Below are 12,067 nucleotides of genomic sequence, written 5' to 3' on the forward strand. Positions count from 1 at the left end.
TTTTTTCAGGTCTGCCTCTCGGAACTCTCCCCTCGACGTTCCTCTCACCTTCCCTGATATACAATCCACCTTTAATTAGCACCAGGTAGAGGCTAATTAACTCATCAGAGGAAAACACCAGGTAACGTAAAAATAAATGTCATTGATGCCGTGTTAGAAAATAGAACTATACTCTTTTTACTTTAACTTGATCTAAAATTGTCTTCTCTCCACTTTGAAAACCGAATTGCAACAGATCAACATTAAAATACGATGCTGGTCACGAAGAAGTGCTATGGAAAGAGTGCAAAGCCGTATCATCATATTTTTCTGTCACTGAGCAACGAGAAATAAGCTTAAAAAATGATGAAAATTTGAGCCAAGTTAAGGTGAAAGGACCATAGACAAGATGGTCAGGGATTACACAGACCCAGCGCCCTAACTCTGACCTTGATTTGTGACCTTGACCTTTGGCTGACCTCCACCAAAATTGAATCACCTCTTCCCACTCCTTCAAACAGTGTGTGTGCAAAATTTTATTTAAACTGAAGTAGCCATTGATGAGTTATTAAATGTATATTCACAAGGACACAAAAACGAGAGAGAGAGAGAGAGAGAGAGAGAGAGAGAGAGAGAGAGAGAGAGACCCAACAACATATATCACGCTTTAATCATATTTATAAAGGCTCCAATATCTGCTTGCATAAGTCTGTCTCAGCTGCTCGATCTCTGGCATCCTCTCTACTCAGTCCCTTATCCCTGAGGTCACACTCTGTACCTTCGTCCCAGGTCTTTTTTGGTCCGCCTCTCACAACAGACATGACGATTTTTTTCCTAGTCAGACCATTTTATTCGGCCTGAGGGAGACCACTTGGACTGAAGGGACGAACTACGCACCAAAGACCAGTTCCCAGCTCGCGTCATTCCCTCTTTTTTTCTTTTTTTTTCTTTATTTTTCTCTTCGCCGAGACAGCAATAAAGGCATAGCGCTGGCTGACCCCTTGAGTGAGGTGAGTTTATTTATTTATTTATTTATTTATTTACTTATTTTTATTTTTCCACTAGACGATTTTTATTTAAGAAGGGCCTCTCTCTCTCTCTCTCTCTCTCTCTCACCCTCTCTCTTTCTTTCTTTAACCCCTCCAGCTCGAAAACTCTCTCCTAAGCTGAATAAAATCGTCTGGGGAAAATCAAGAATATTTGAACTTTAAATCCATGAATATTATTACATTTTATATTGTATTCTTGCCACGATTTTCCACCACACATCTTTACCTCCTACCACACCACATCTTTACCTCCTAAACCACCACATCACACCAAACATCACACCAAACCATATATCTACGCTTCTTGCACCACCACACCACATCACACCGCACACCACCACACAGATCACCATCACACCGCACACCACCTCACCGATCATTACCATACCACACATCGCAGCATTACCTCCTACCACACCACACACCACAGCACTACCTCCTACACCACCAAACCTCCACCTTTTGCACCGTCACGACACACCACATCTCTGTCTCCTACACCACCACACCACACCACATCACTACCTCTTACACCCCACCACACCACAACTCCACGTGGAAATAGAGAGAGAGAGAGAGAGAGAGAGAGAGAAAGAGAGAAACAGACCGACGCGTGGAGAGCAACACAGTGATTGCAAAACTTCGGCACATCCACACCTCACTCGTTTTTATGTCCGCAACACTTTTACACCATTTTTTCCCTCACTCTGTAGAATGTCACAACTTCTTCTGGGTTCATTCTTGCTTTTGAGATAGAATGATGGGAGGAGATAGCCATTTCGTGGAGTAGGGGAGCGAGGCTAGGCTAGAGATTATGTTTTTCTGTTCCCTTCTGCTTGTTTCTTTCCTTCTCTCTCTCTCTCTCTCTCTCTCTCTCTCTCTCTCTCTCAACGATACTTCACGTTTATGCTTTCCTTTTCTCATTTCTTCCCTCTGACTTTCCATCATTTTATTCTCTCTCTCTCTCTCTCTCTCTCTCTCTCTCTCTCTCTCTTACTCTGGAGAAATCACGCGTTCCTTAATGCTCCCTGGTGCAATATTTGTGACAGGATGGCAAGAGTTAACAGGCTAATTCAAGATGGAGGTGGTATTCAAAAAAATTCCTGATTATGAAAGATGATGTACTCGAAAATCCAAAACATTCGATATTTCACAACATACGTGATTATTGAACAACCCAAAGACAGAAAAAAGTTATATATATCTACACCATGACGATCCAAGAAGTAAAAACTAGATCAAGGTATTATTTTGAAATCGCCAGCCACATCATTTTTCAGAACCGTCAGTCACTCGTGTTCAAATGGAATTTTAAAATGGAAATATCATGTCATAAGCTAACACATCGGCGCAGATAGAATATTCGATCGTATTGTGAAACTTGAATGAGGTAGGTGATGATTTTGTGGAGGGGGAAGGAGGTCAGGGAGTGGGGGATGCGGTGTGTGGGTTGTGTGGGGTGAGAGGGGGATGTAGTGTGTGTGTGTGTGTGTGTGTGTGTGTGTCCATCCTCCCCCAACTCTGGAGAAGTGACCCATCTCTACCCAATGCTTCATGCACGGGTTTAGGTGAGGAAGGCTTATGGAGTCCACGGTAAGAACGTGTGGAAACTGTACGGGAGTGGTTGTGTTTGTGAGCAATTATCAAATCCATAATCTCATAAGGGGTGGCCACAAACGAATCACCTCCATGGCACTGTCCACTGCCATATGACTGCCTTTACTCCAACTCACATCCCCCTCCCTGATACACCTCTCCACCCCATACCTCCATCTCATCCTCAGTCTACCCCCTCCCCCTTTCCTCCTCCACTTCACTCATCCTCTCCTTGTCAGCCTCTCATTCTCCATCCTCTCCACAAGGCAAAACCATCTCAGAGTATTTCTCCTGAGGGAACCTTGCCCAAGTGTAAATATGACATGGTACTGAACCCAGTTAAATATCCACCTCTGAGTGGGACTAAACTCAGGTCCACCTTAACTTGCTGGATTTTGTCTTTTTTGCCGTTCTGTGGCAGGTGAGGCAATACTACAGCTCAATATCCTTTCCACACCACTTTGTGACTAGCACCATATTCTTGTGTTAGCATCTTGATGCTCTTATTATACTTCAGCATTCCAGATGGAGATAGCTCTTTTATGCCAAGTTAAAGTGGACAGAGTATAGCGAGGGTGATGTTGAAAGCCAGTACAGACCACGCTAGTCCACAGTGGCTGAGACAAACCATGACTTCAGCTGCTTTACTCTTTTGTTGGCAAGACAGTGGAGACTTCATATCTGACTTTAGCCCCTTCACTACAATGGTACCCAATCACCTCATCAACTTTCATACTTCACTTTTTTGAACACCCAGTTATTATATCCACTTTCCTCTTGGTCCACCACTTCTTCCATGCCTTTAAACTCAGTCACATATACCCATTTTACCACCTTTTCTACTAGGCAAACAGCAGTAATAAAAATACACAAACTGAATAAATGCAATATCTTTCTGAAAAGCTGGGTCAAATTTTCAAGTCAAGATTTGTGTAACCTGGGAAGAATCTCTACATCCAGTTTATCACAGTTGTGTGGCAACCAAAACTACACTCCAACTTTTGCATAAAGCCATACCTTCCCCTACTATCCAAGACTCATGGCTGGTTAGTGTGAAATATAAAAATAAATAAGAGTATACTATCTGACAAAAATCGCCATCCAACCAACATGATGACCATTACCTCAGCCAATTAGAGGTGACTTTTAGAAGCTGTGTGCTGTGTGTTGTGAAAAGTATAGGATTTTCTGACAAATGCAACATGCAACTGGAACCATATTATCTCTAAAATATATTGCATAAACAGGAATGGTGAAAGTGTTTTCTTGAAAGTAACTATTTATTAATAATGCATACAAATGCTAGGATGATTGACAGTACCAAAAACAAGGGATTTAAATACATGACTTTCTGTCTCAGACACTGCTATGCTATGTCAGTGTAAGAAACTTTACACCTGCAGAAACAAATAATGAATACCATCAACAACAACACTCAATCCCATTTTGTTCCATGTAAAATAGGGCGAAGGGGCCCGAGAATAGCCTTCTCAGTCCTAGCTTTCCAGGCAATGATGACCAGCCTCACATTCCCGAGTGGCATTATACTATATAAGCAAGAAACCCCAACCACATCAGGGCAATAAATAGACAGTCAGCAATAACTTTCAAAAGTCAGTGATGTGATCTTTGAGACCAATACATTTTTCAGAGTGTTATGTAAGAATATCAGAATTGTTCAGCAAAATGGCGGATCGATAACTGTCTGCTACTCAAATACTCAACAAGGTCGATATTCTCATGCAGTTGGGAAACTTACTGTAATCTTTTCACACAAACTTGGCCCAGAGTTTTCCATCTATTTGTAACTTATTTAACAGCTTCATGACAGAAAAATACAGTGTTATAGCTCTGCATACTTTCCGCAACACCTCTCTGTAACTAGCATCATATCCTGGTGTTAATCTGTTGTTACAGCTTAGCATTAATGGGGGAGAGATAGCAATTTTAGGCCAAGATAGAGGAAAAATTGTATAGCCCCTCTTCCTTAGTGCTTAATCTTGCCTATTATGTTTCAGTATTTCCTGATATGCCCCTTACATCATTGCCATGTGGATACAGTCAGCATAACTCTGAAGATAATATAGCAGGTAACATACCATGTCAACACACCACCCTCCCTCACCACTCTTGCATCTCAATTTCACTTTTGACTTAAGATTTTCTCATTCTTGCATCACATATCTCAACTACTTTAGTGTAATATAATTCACACAATAATGTAAACAATAACTGTGTTCTGCTTCTGTAATAACCGACATACAGGACTGAAACTCTTCCTCTTATGATTCACCTCTCATACAAACGAGTGGAACAGCTCAATAATAAAAAAAAAGCTTAATAAAAATTAAACCCCCGAATTGTAATACTCTACATAAAATACAAAGTGAACCATATGCAATACAGACACAGTACAGCATGAAAAAAGTTAAAAAAAAAAAAATAATAATAATAATAAATAATCCCCCTGCAAAAAAATACAGATAATCCCATAATACCCCCTTTCATGATGTAGGAGTCTGAAGCTAGGAGCACTTTAGATAATGAGCTGTTTTTCTAGATGATAGTGGAGAATTCATAGCGCCTCTTCCTTAGCAATAATAATCATATGTTATTAAATTCAAACTGTGTCAATAATACACAGATATATGATTGATACAATGGAAAGTAAGGTGCAAGGTGAAAACTGCTAAGGAAGAGGAACCCTGAAGTCTTCTGTGCAAACCCGACATTTTTTGATTGACACTAAAATACACACGCTTAAAAAATATAATGCCTTCTAGCAGCTATGTGAGTAACGAACTGATAAATATCCACACACAACATGGGCACAACAACCTTAAACTAGTGATCACAGTTCATCAATTGTACAGTACTATTTCCCAATGCCTTAATGGCTACACAACTGACCACATGTACTCAGTAGTCATTATAACCCCTTTAATCCAATGACATATTTTATCATTCACTCCTTCCATCTCCAAATGCTTTATGTGTGGATCTGAAGAAGTCAGATATGCTGATATCCACAAGGAAAATGGACACAAAATGTCACATATGTTATACACTTTTTACTCTAACTTGGCCTAAAATTCCCATCCCTTCATCTTGAATTCTACGCTGTATGAACAGATGGACATTAGATTAAGAAGCAGGTCACAAAGTCGTAGCATTGTCTCTTTCTGCCACAGAGCTAAGTGATATACTATACATTGCAAAAGGAAAAAACCTAGGCCAAATTAGAGTAAAATCAGTATAGTGTATTCACCTCCTTTAGGGAGGAGACGTGATTACTCGAAAGAGCTTGGGACATTTTTTACATCCTTCTTCCCTGTGAAGATCAGCATACTTATGAATCATGATTAACCAAGTGATTTATTTGCAAGGAGGAGTTCAATATATCCCTCACTAACCCTTCAATAAGACAGGCCTTTCCTACGATAAATAAAATACTCAAGTAGTCGTAATAAAATAACAGAATTTATACCAAATTTAAAAAGAAATAAAAAATTATGAACATGATCAATTCACTATATTGCAGCATAAGAAAATAAAATGGTCATGGTAAATCATCTATAACTGTAAGTGTACATTATACAGTATTGTAAGATAATTTGAATATGTAGATTTATAACTTAAGTAAATAATATATGACTGGATACATAAGTGCATGGTATCTGAATTTCTCAAACAATGTACAGGTACTGTATATAGTTTAGTAAGATTAAGTACCAAAACTGGAAGAAAAAAATTCAAATAAAAACACAGCGAATGTTAAGGGCATTCTACCAATCCATCCATCCATCCATCATCCAATCCTTTACAGCTTCATTAGGAACACAGCATTCAGGGCTGGGATACTCAGTCTTGACATTTAAGGTGAGAGTGACCAGTTGCTCATCCCTGAATGGCATTATGAGAGAAATAAACCCCAACTGTCCCCTGGATTTACTCCCTTATGGGTTACATCCAGCTGGAGCCCCTTAACCCACTAGACCACCAGGTGTAAAACTGAAAAAAAAAATTATATAAAAAACTGTACTTAATATCTGAATAAGTACCCTTTTTTTTGCAGTCATTAAAGCACATATCAAGAATACTTCCCTTCAAGTCTTACAGATTTTATATTATTTTGTAGGGCAAAAGATATTAGTACAGCTACATACAAAAATTTATATAATACCCTTTTTACTCTAACCTGGCAGTGGTAGGTGAAGGCAACCATCTTCCACTCACCCGATGCAGTGCTGCCTATTACTGTACTTCCTTCGCACTTATCATTCCATTTCCATGTCTACCTTACTCTCTTCGTTCTTCTCCCTCTCTTTCCTGTTACTTTTTATTAATTTTCTTCCCATTTCAGGTGGCTCTACACCGAGTGACAGAAGTCTAATGATTGCCCATAACTATACAGCAATTTACCTCTACTGTTTCATTTATAAAACAATTAAAAACTTTTCATTTACTAAGAATGTATGATCTTGTTCATTACACTGAGATGGATGATAACAGAGTTTAACAGGTGCCCCTGCTCTGATGCAGTACTACTTATGAACTGATGGCATTTTGTTGTCAAAGCTCTGAGAACTAGTGAATTCTTTTTGAAGAACTGGCACTTTTTAGAAACAAAAGATCAACCATCATCATCATCATCACCAGTACTATTATTATTATCATCATTACCTGTCTTCAAAAGGCCTAGAGCTGTGACTTGTGTTCATCTCGCTGTTGAAGGTAGCAGTTAAGTGTGTTCCATGCTCGTTCTACTTGCTGCTGTGTGTACTCCCCGGACCACTGCGTACAGAACACTACATTGGCTGCCTTGACTCTGGCCACATTCGACAACTGACTGTCCACCCTCTGCTCTGCATCTGCCTCAGACTTACCATCCCGTTCCATGATGCGCTTCACTGCCTCAGCCCGACGGATTATGCATATCCACACCTTGTAAAGAGAAACATCACATCATCATCTCAGTCTCTTCCACCTACAGATAGAGTGTGGTATGGCACACAAAGCATGGAAGCAGAAAAACATAATAGAACAATGTGTCTCACAGCCCAATGGATTATGTATACCTACACTTTGTAAAAGAGAAATATTATCATCACTGCTGTCATTATCTTTAACAACTACAGAATAATCAGAAATAGGAATGGCAAAGTATAACGCTGGCAGGGGACTGTCAGCGAACTTTTGCTTCTAATAATAAAAAAGGACTGGGAGCAGGATACAGGAGGTAGGAAGAAGAAAAGAGAAAGATACAGGAAGTAGGAGAATGACAGAAGAAGCATACAGGATGAAGGAGGAAGAAAAGAGAAGGATACTGATACAGGAAGTAGGAGGAAGAAAAGAGAAGGATACCGGTACAGGAAACAGGAGGAAGACAGGAGGATGATACAGGAAGCAGGAGGAAGACAGGGGAATATAGGAGGTAGGAGGAAGAAGAATACAGACCACAGAAAGACAGGAGGTAGGAGGAAGACACGAGGTAGGAGGAAGATAGGAGGAGGACACAGAAGGTAGGAGAGAGAATGTGTATGTGCATGTGGGACCAATCTTACCTGATGACAGAAGCTATCCCATGCAGCTTCCAACAGTACAGCAGCATCCAGCACCACCACCTTTGTCCCTTTTCTCCTCTCTGCATCTATAGCTTGTCTAGCCAGCCGTCCGATCTCTGGCCACACCATTTGGTTTAACTCTTTCAGGCCATCCTTGTTTCCAAAGACTTTTGAGCCCAGGCACTTGCGGTCAATTTCTCCATCACTGCCAATAATATCCTCCCCAAATGTTTCTACTACCTGCTTAAAGCAATTGGTCCCCTTTTTGTATGCCTGGTGACCAAGTTTATCACAATCAACAATGACTGCTCCCAAATTAGCCAGTCTCTTTGCCACACTTGACTTCCCACTGGCCGACCCTCCAGTAAGACCAATAACATATGGAGAGCTTTCAATATCTGGCTTGGAAACAGGAAGCTTTAAAACTGTACCCAGGAGTCTCATCCTTTGGGAGCTGGCACTGATTTTCTCCTCCTCCTCGTCACTTGTCTTCAGCTCGTCCTCAACCAGGCCAATGATGTAACCATCGAGAATTTTCAACCCAGCCTCTTTGCGTGCCTTGTTAATCAGTTCAATACCCTTCTTAGTCTCTTCACTCACCACAATCATGTCCATGTCTGGGTCCCATCGTGTTGGCCCCATGGGTTCTGATATGGGGACAATGTTGTACTCTACACTTGGGTCTATGTCCATTGCCAGTTCCCTCACATTGTTGATACGACACTCGATGGGCACGATCAACTCAGTCAGTGTCTTGTTCTTCAGAAGTGGCCCCTCTGACACCCCTATGGTAAATCGGTCTTTGCATCTGAGCAACCCTTCGGAGAGGAGAATTTTGTGCCCTTCATGAATGCAGTCAAAAGTCCCTCCAATAACAACACTGGAATATAACTGATTTGCTGATGCATTAAAAGCATCCTCAATTATATCTGCTTCACAAACTGGATGATCGTGATCAAGAAGGAATATCTTGTCACGGCTGGTGATAAAACTTTTATACCTTTCTTCCAACGTGATTAAATCATTTCCCACCCTCTCTTGGTCAAACAGAACTTTATCAATTGGACTGCTGGTTCTGAGGGGAACGTCTGAGAGACCTTTAAACCCAGCCAAAAGAACCCTGACATCGGTGCCTTGACAGAGACGAGGGGACTTGGCGTAGATGGAGGTAATGATATGGCTATACAGGGCAAAACCCTGGCTGCCCTTTGGCACTGCAGTTTGAGCCATTGGGTCCAGGTGCACATACAGTGTTCTGCTTACATATTTTGATGCTTTCTCCAGTACCTGCCAGGAAACACTTTAAATTACTTACTATATGGCACTAAACATACTCTAGGACAGGCTGAGGTTGGTCCAGAAAGACAAAAGAAGGCATCAAACAGGGAGAATTACCAACAGCCCATTTCACATGACATAAGTTTAAAGGTGCACTCAGGTGCTGGAGAGGGACACCTGTCAGCTTGAAGGGCTTAAATGGAATGGAGATTTATGGTAATAAACTCAAAGTGAGAAAAAAAAAAAAAAAAGAGGGTGAGGCTAATAGAAGACTGAAATAACTGGTATGTAGAGTTTTGCCTGATGAAGCCTGAGGTCTGGAATGGTGTAACAATTGTCCTTGCTCATTACGAATAATAGTGAAGAAAGAATGCTGGAAACAAAAGATTAGTGTCCTGTTGAAAACAATATATAAAGCTGACAAGATTTATGGAAGAGTGTTTGCCTGAGAGTCAAAATATATACAAACACACTCCCAAGGTTATGCAAGGTATCTATTCTTGAGGGCTTTGTAATGGTCTAATTTTGCATACACCAGACTTCATTTTTCCTCACATTAAAAAAAAAAAAAAAAAAATCAGTAAATGGATACCATACTATGAACAAACTGAAATAAAAATAAACATACCATTCCATAAAGCACACCCTGTAACAAAAACAGGCAGAAATGATAATGAATACCTGTACAGTATACTGTACAAAATGCAAGTTGGACTGCCATCTGATTTAATTTAGTGACCGAGAGAGAAAGTGACTGCCACACCAACAAAAGTCATGCTACAGCTCCCTCCAACTCTCATTTATGACATTTAGGCTAGTTAGAGCTGATAAATATGGGCAAAAATTAAAGTACCATGTCTACCTGGTCTGCGATGGAAACATGCTCTCAGGGTGGACTCTCTGTCATCTCCAACACACTCACCCTGAATCTATGGTATGTTATCAGCTGTTCATTCTACAATAATTTACATTAATGTCATGATATCAGCACAATATGCCAACTACAGTACAAACAGATTGGTCTGTCTATCAATCATAAATTCCCACAGACAAGTTACAGACCTACCTGGGGAAGGTTAGGAATGATGGAGCGAACTGGTTGTGTTAATATCAAAAGTCCTGTCACTGAGGCCATCTGAAATATTGCAGAAGTATATAGTGTGGGAAATATAAGTCTATAATTTCTAAACACATGCTAATTAAATGTAGATAATACAATGCTATATAGCAAAACTATATACATTATACAGTGCTGTTGTAAAGGCCTAAATGCATACTGTAGTTTGCTACATAGACTAGATCTCTTCCGACAATGACAAGTATTCCTGGAGGTGTGACTGACAAAGCACCTTGGTCGGAGCACACTGTGGCCTAGCCACCACAGCTCGAGTCCAAGAGGTGGCCAGAGATTTTTCTATAGTGTACACACTACCAAGGACGTAGGTTAGTCTCCTACTCTTAAATGTTTAGAACTATGGGTACGATGGGTAGGTTACCGTATATTGATGACAATGTGGTAATGGTCTTTACAATAATGGAAAAAACTGGATTATTTCTAGTAATTATCCGGCAAATCACTGTCCATATGGATGAGGTTTGGAAGGATTATCAACGTATATTAAAAACAATACCGTAACATAACCTACCAGTCATCCAAATTAAAGGGTCACTCTAGCATACCTAATCTGACCTACCCTAACTCACTGGTGCAATACTGCTCTGTATAATTACCAACCTCCCTTATTTTTTCCTCATAAAACATTCCCGGTTTAACCCCCAGTATAGTCAGACCTAAGCTTTCGTCACTAATTAAGCTTACAGAGAGTGGTTGGTTTATTCTAACGTGTAGAAATCTAAAAATGAATGCCTAGAGCTGTCCACCATACCTCGTCTTTGGGTGGCATCATGATAAAGATACAGAACATACCTTTCTCTTATCTAAGATGTTCTCAATATTAAAAACCTCACAGTGTTTACATTTGGTTTTCTATAGTTCACCTTCCTTACACAGAGAACTGATTTTCAGGGGTAACTATGGCTGGTTTATTTTCCTCTTAGAGAACTGGGCCACTCGCACAACTTGAATACAGTCATGGTTGCATGAAGTTTGATGAGCTTTGTGAAGAAACGAGTCTCCTTGGTTACCAGTCAAGTCGACCCTCCAATCTGATTACACTGCCATTAACTGAGCTGAAAGAGACTAGGGATTTCTGTCAGATAAAAATTATGTATCTGTCTATTACCAGATGCCTTAATACCGTAAGGAGTGGCCACAAACAAGTCGCCTCCGTAACCCTATCCTTCGCCATCAGGCTGCTCTCACTCCAAATCACAATCCCACTCATATATATTCCTCCACTTCACCCCTCCCTCTCCACCCCTCCATCTGACATAGCCTATATTTCTCCATCCCATCTCTCCATCTCACCCTCGATGGTCTCCCTCTCCCCCAATCCCCCTCCCCATCTACCTCACTCGCAAATAGCTCTCCATCTTATCCCTCCATCTCATCCCCAGTCTCTTCCTCCCCCTTCCTGCCTTTCTGTCCTTGTCTTTAGCTGATAGAATAGTTTTGTTGGTTATAACCTTTCCTATACTAAA

General features: G+C 40.5%; 1 protein-coding gene across 1 annotated transcript; it reads right to left on the reverse strand.

Moving 5' to 3' along the window:
* Positions 1–6,830: 6,830 nt before the first annotated feature.
* Ppat-Dpck (Bifunctional Phosphopantetheine adenylyltransferase - Dephospho-CoA kinase) lies at positions 6,831–10,601 on the reverse strand. Its single transcript, XM_080271086.1, has 3 exons — positions 10,533–10,601; positions 8,189–9,475; positions 6,831–7,568 (listed from the first exon to the last, which is right to left on the reverse strand). Exons 1-3 carry the CDS (start codon positions 10,599–10,601, stop codon positions 7,323–7,325), a joined length of 1,602 nt encoding a protein of 533 aa, XP_080127212.1. The 3' UTR covers positions 6,831–7,322.
* Positions 10,602–12,067: the final 1,466 nt, after the last annotated feature.

Source organism: Coenobita brevimanus, chromosome 44 (assembly GCF_032717465.1).
Source record: "Coenobita brevimanus isolate Jiangsu-jjx chromosome 44, ASM3271746v2, whole genome shotgun sequence".
NCBI lineage: Eukaryota > Metazoa > Arthropoda > Malacostraca > Decapoda > Coenobitidae > Coenobita > Coenobita brevimanus.

Excerpts from the sequence above, each read along its gene's own strand:
- Ppat-Dpck (XM_080271086.1), bottom strand. The coding sequence starts at position 10,601 with ATGGCCTCAGTGACAGGACTTTTGATATTAACACAACCAGTTCGCTCC. Across the intron at positions 9,476-10,532 it reads TCATTCCTAACCTTCCCCAG|GTACTGGAGAAAGCATCAAA; the intron begins GTAGGTCTGTAA and ends GTTTCCTGGCAG. Across the intron at positions 7,569-8,188 it reads GGGATAGCTTCTGTCATCAG|GTGTGGATATGCATAATCCG; the intron begins GTAAGATTGGTC and ends TCTCTTTACAAG.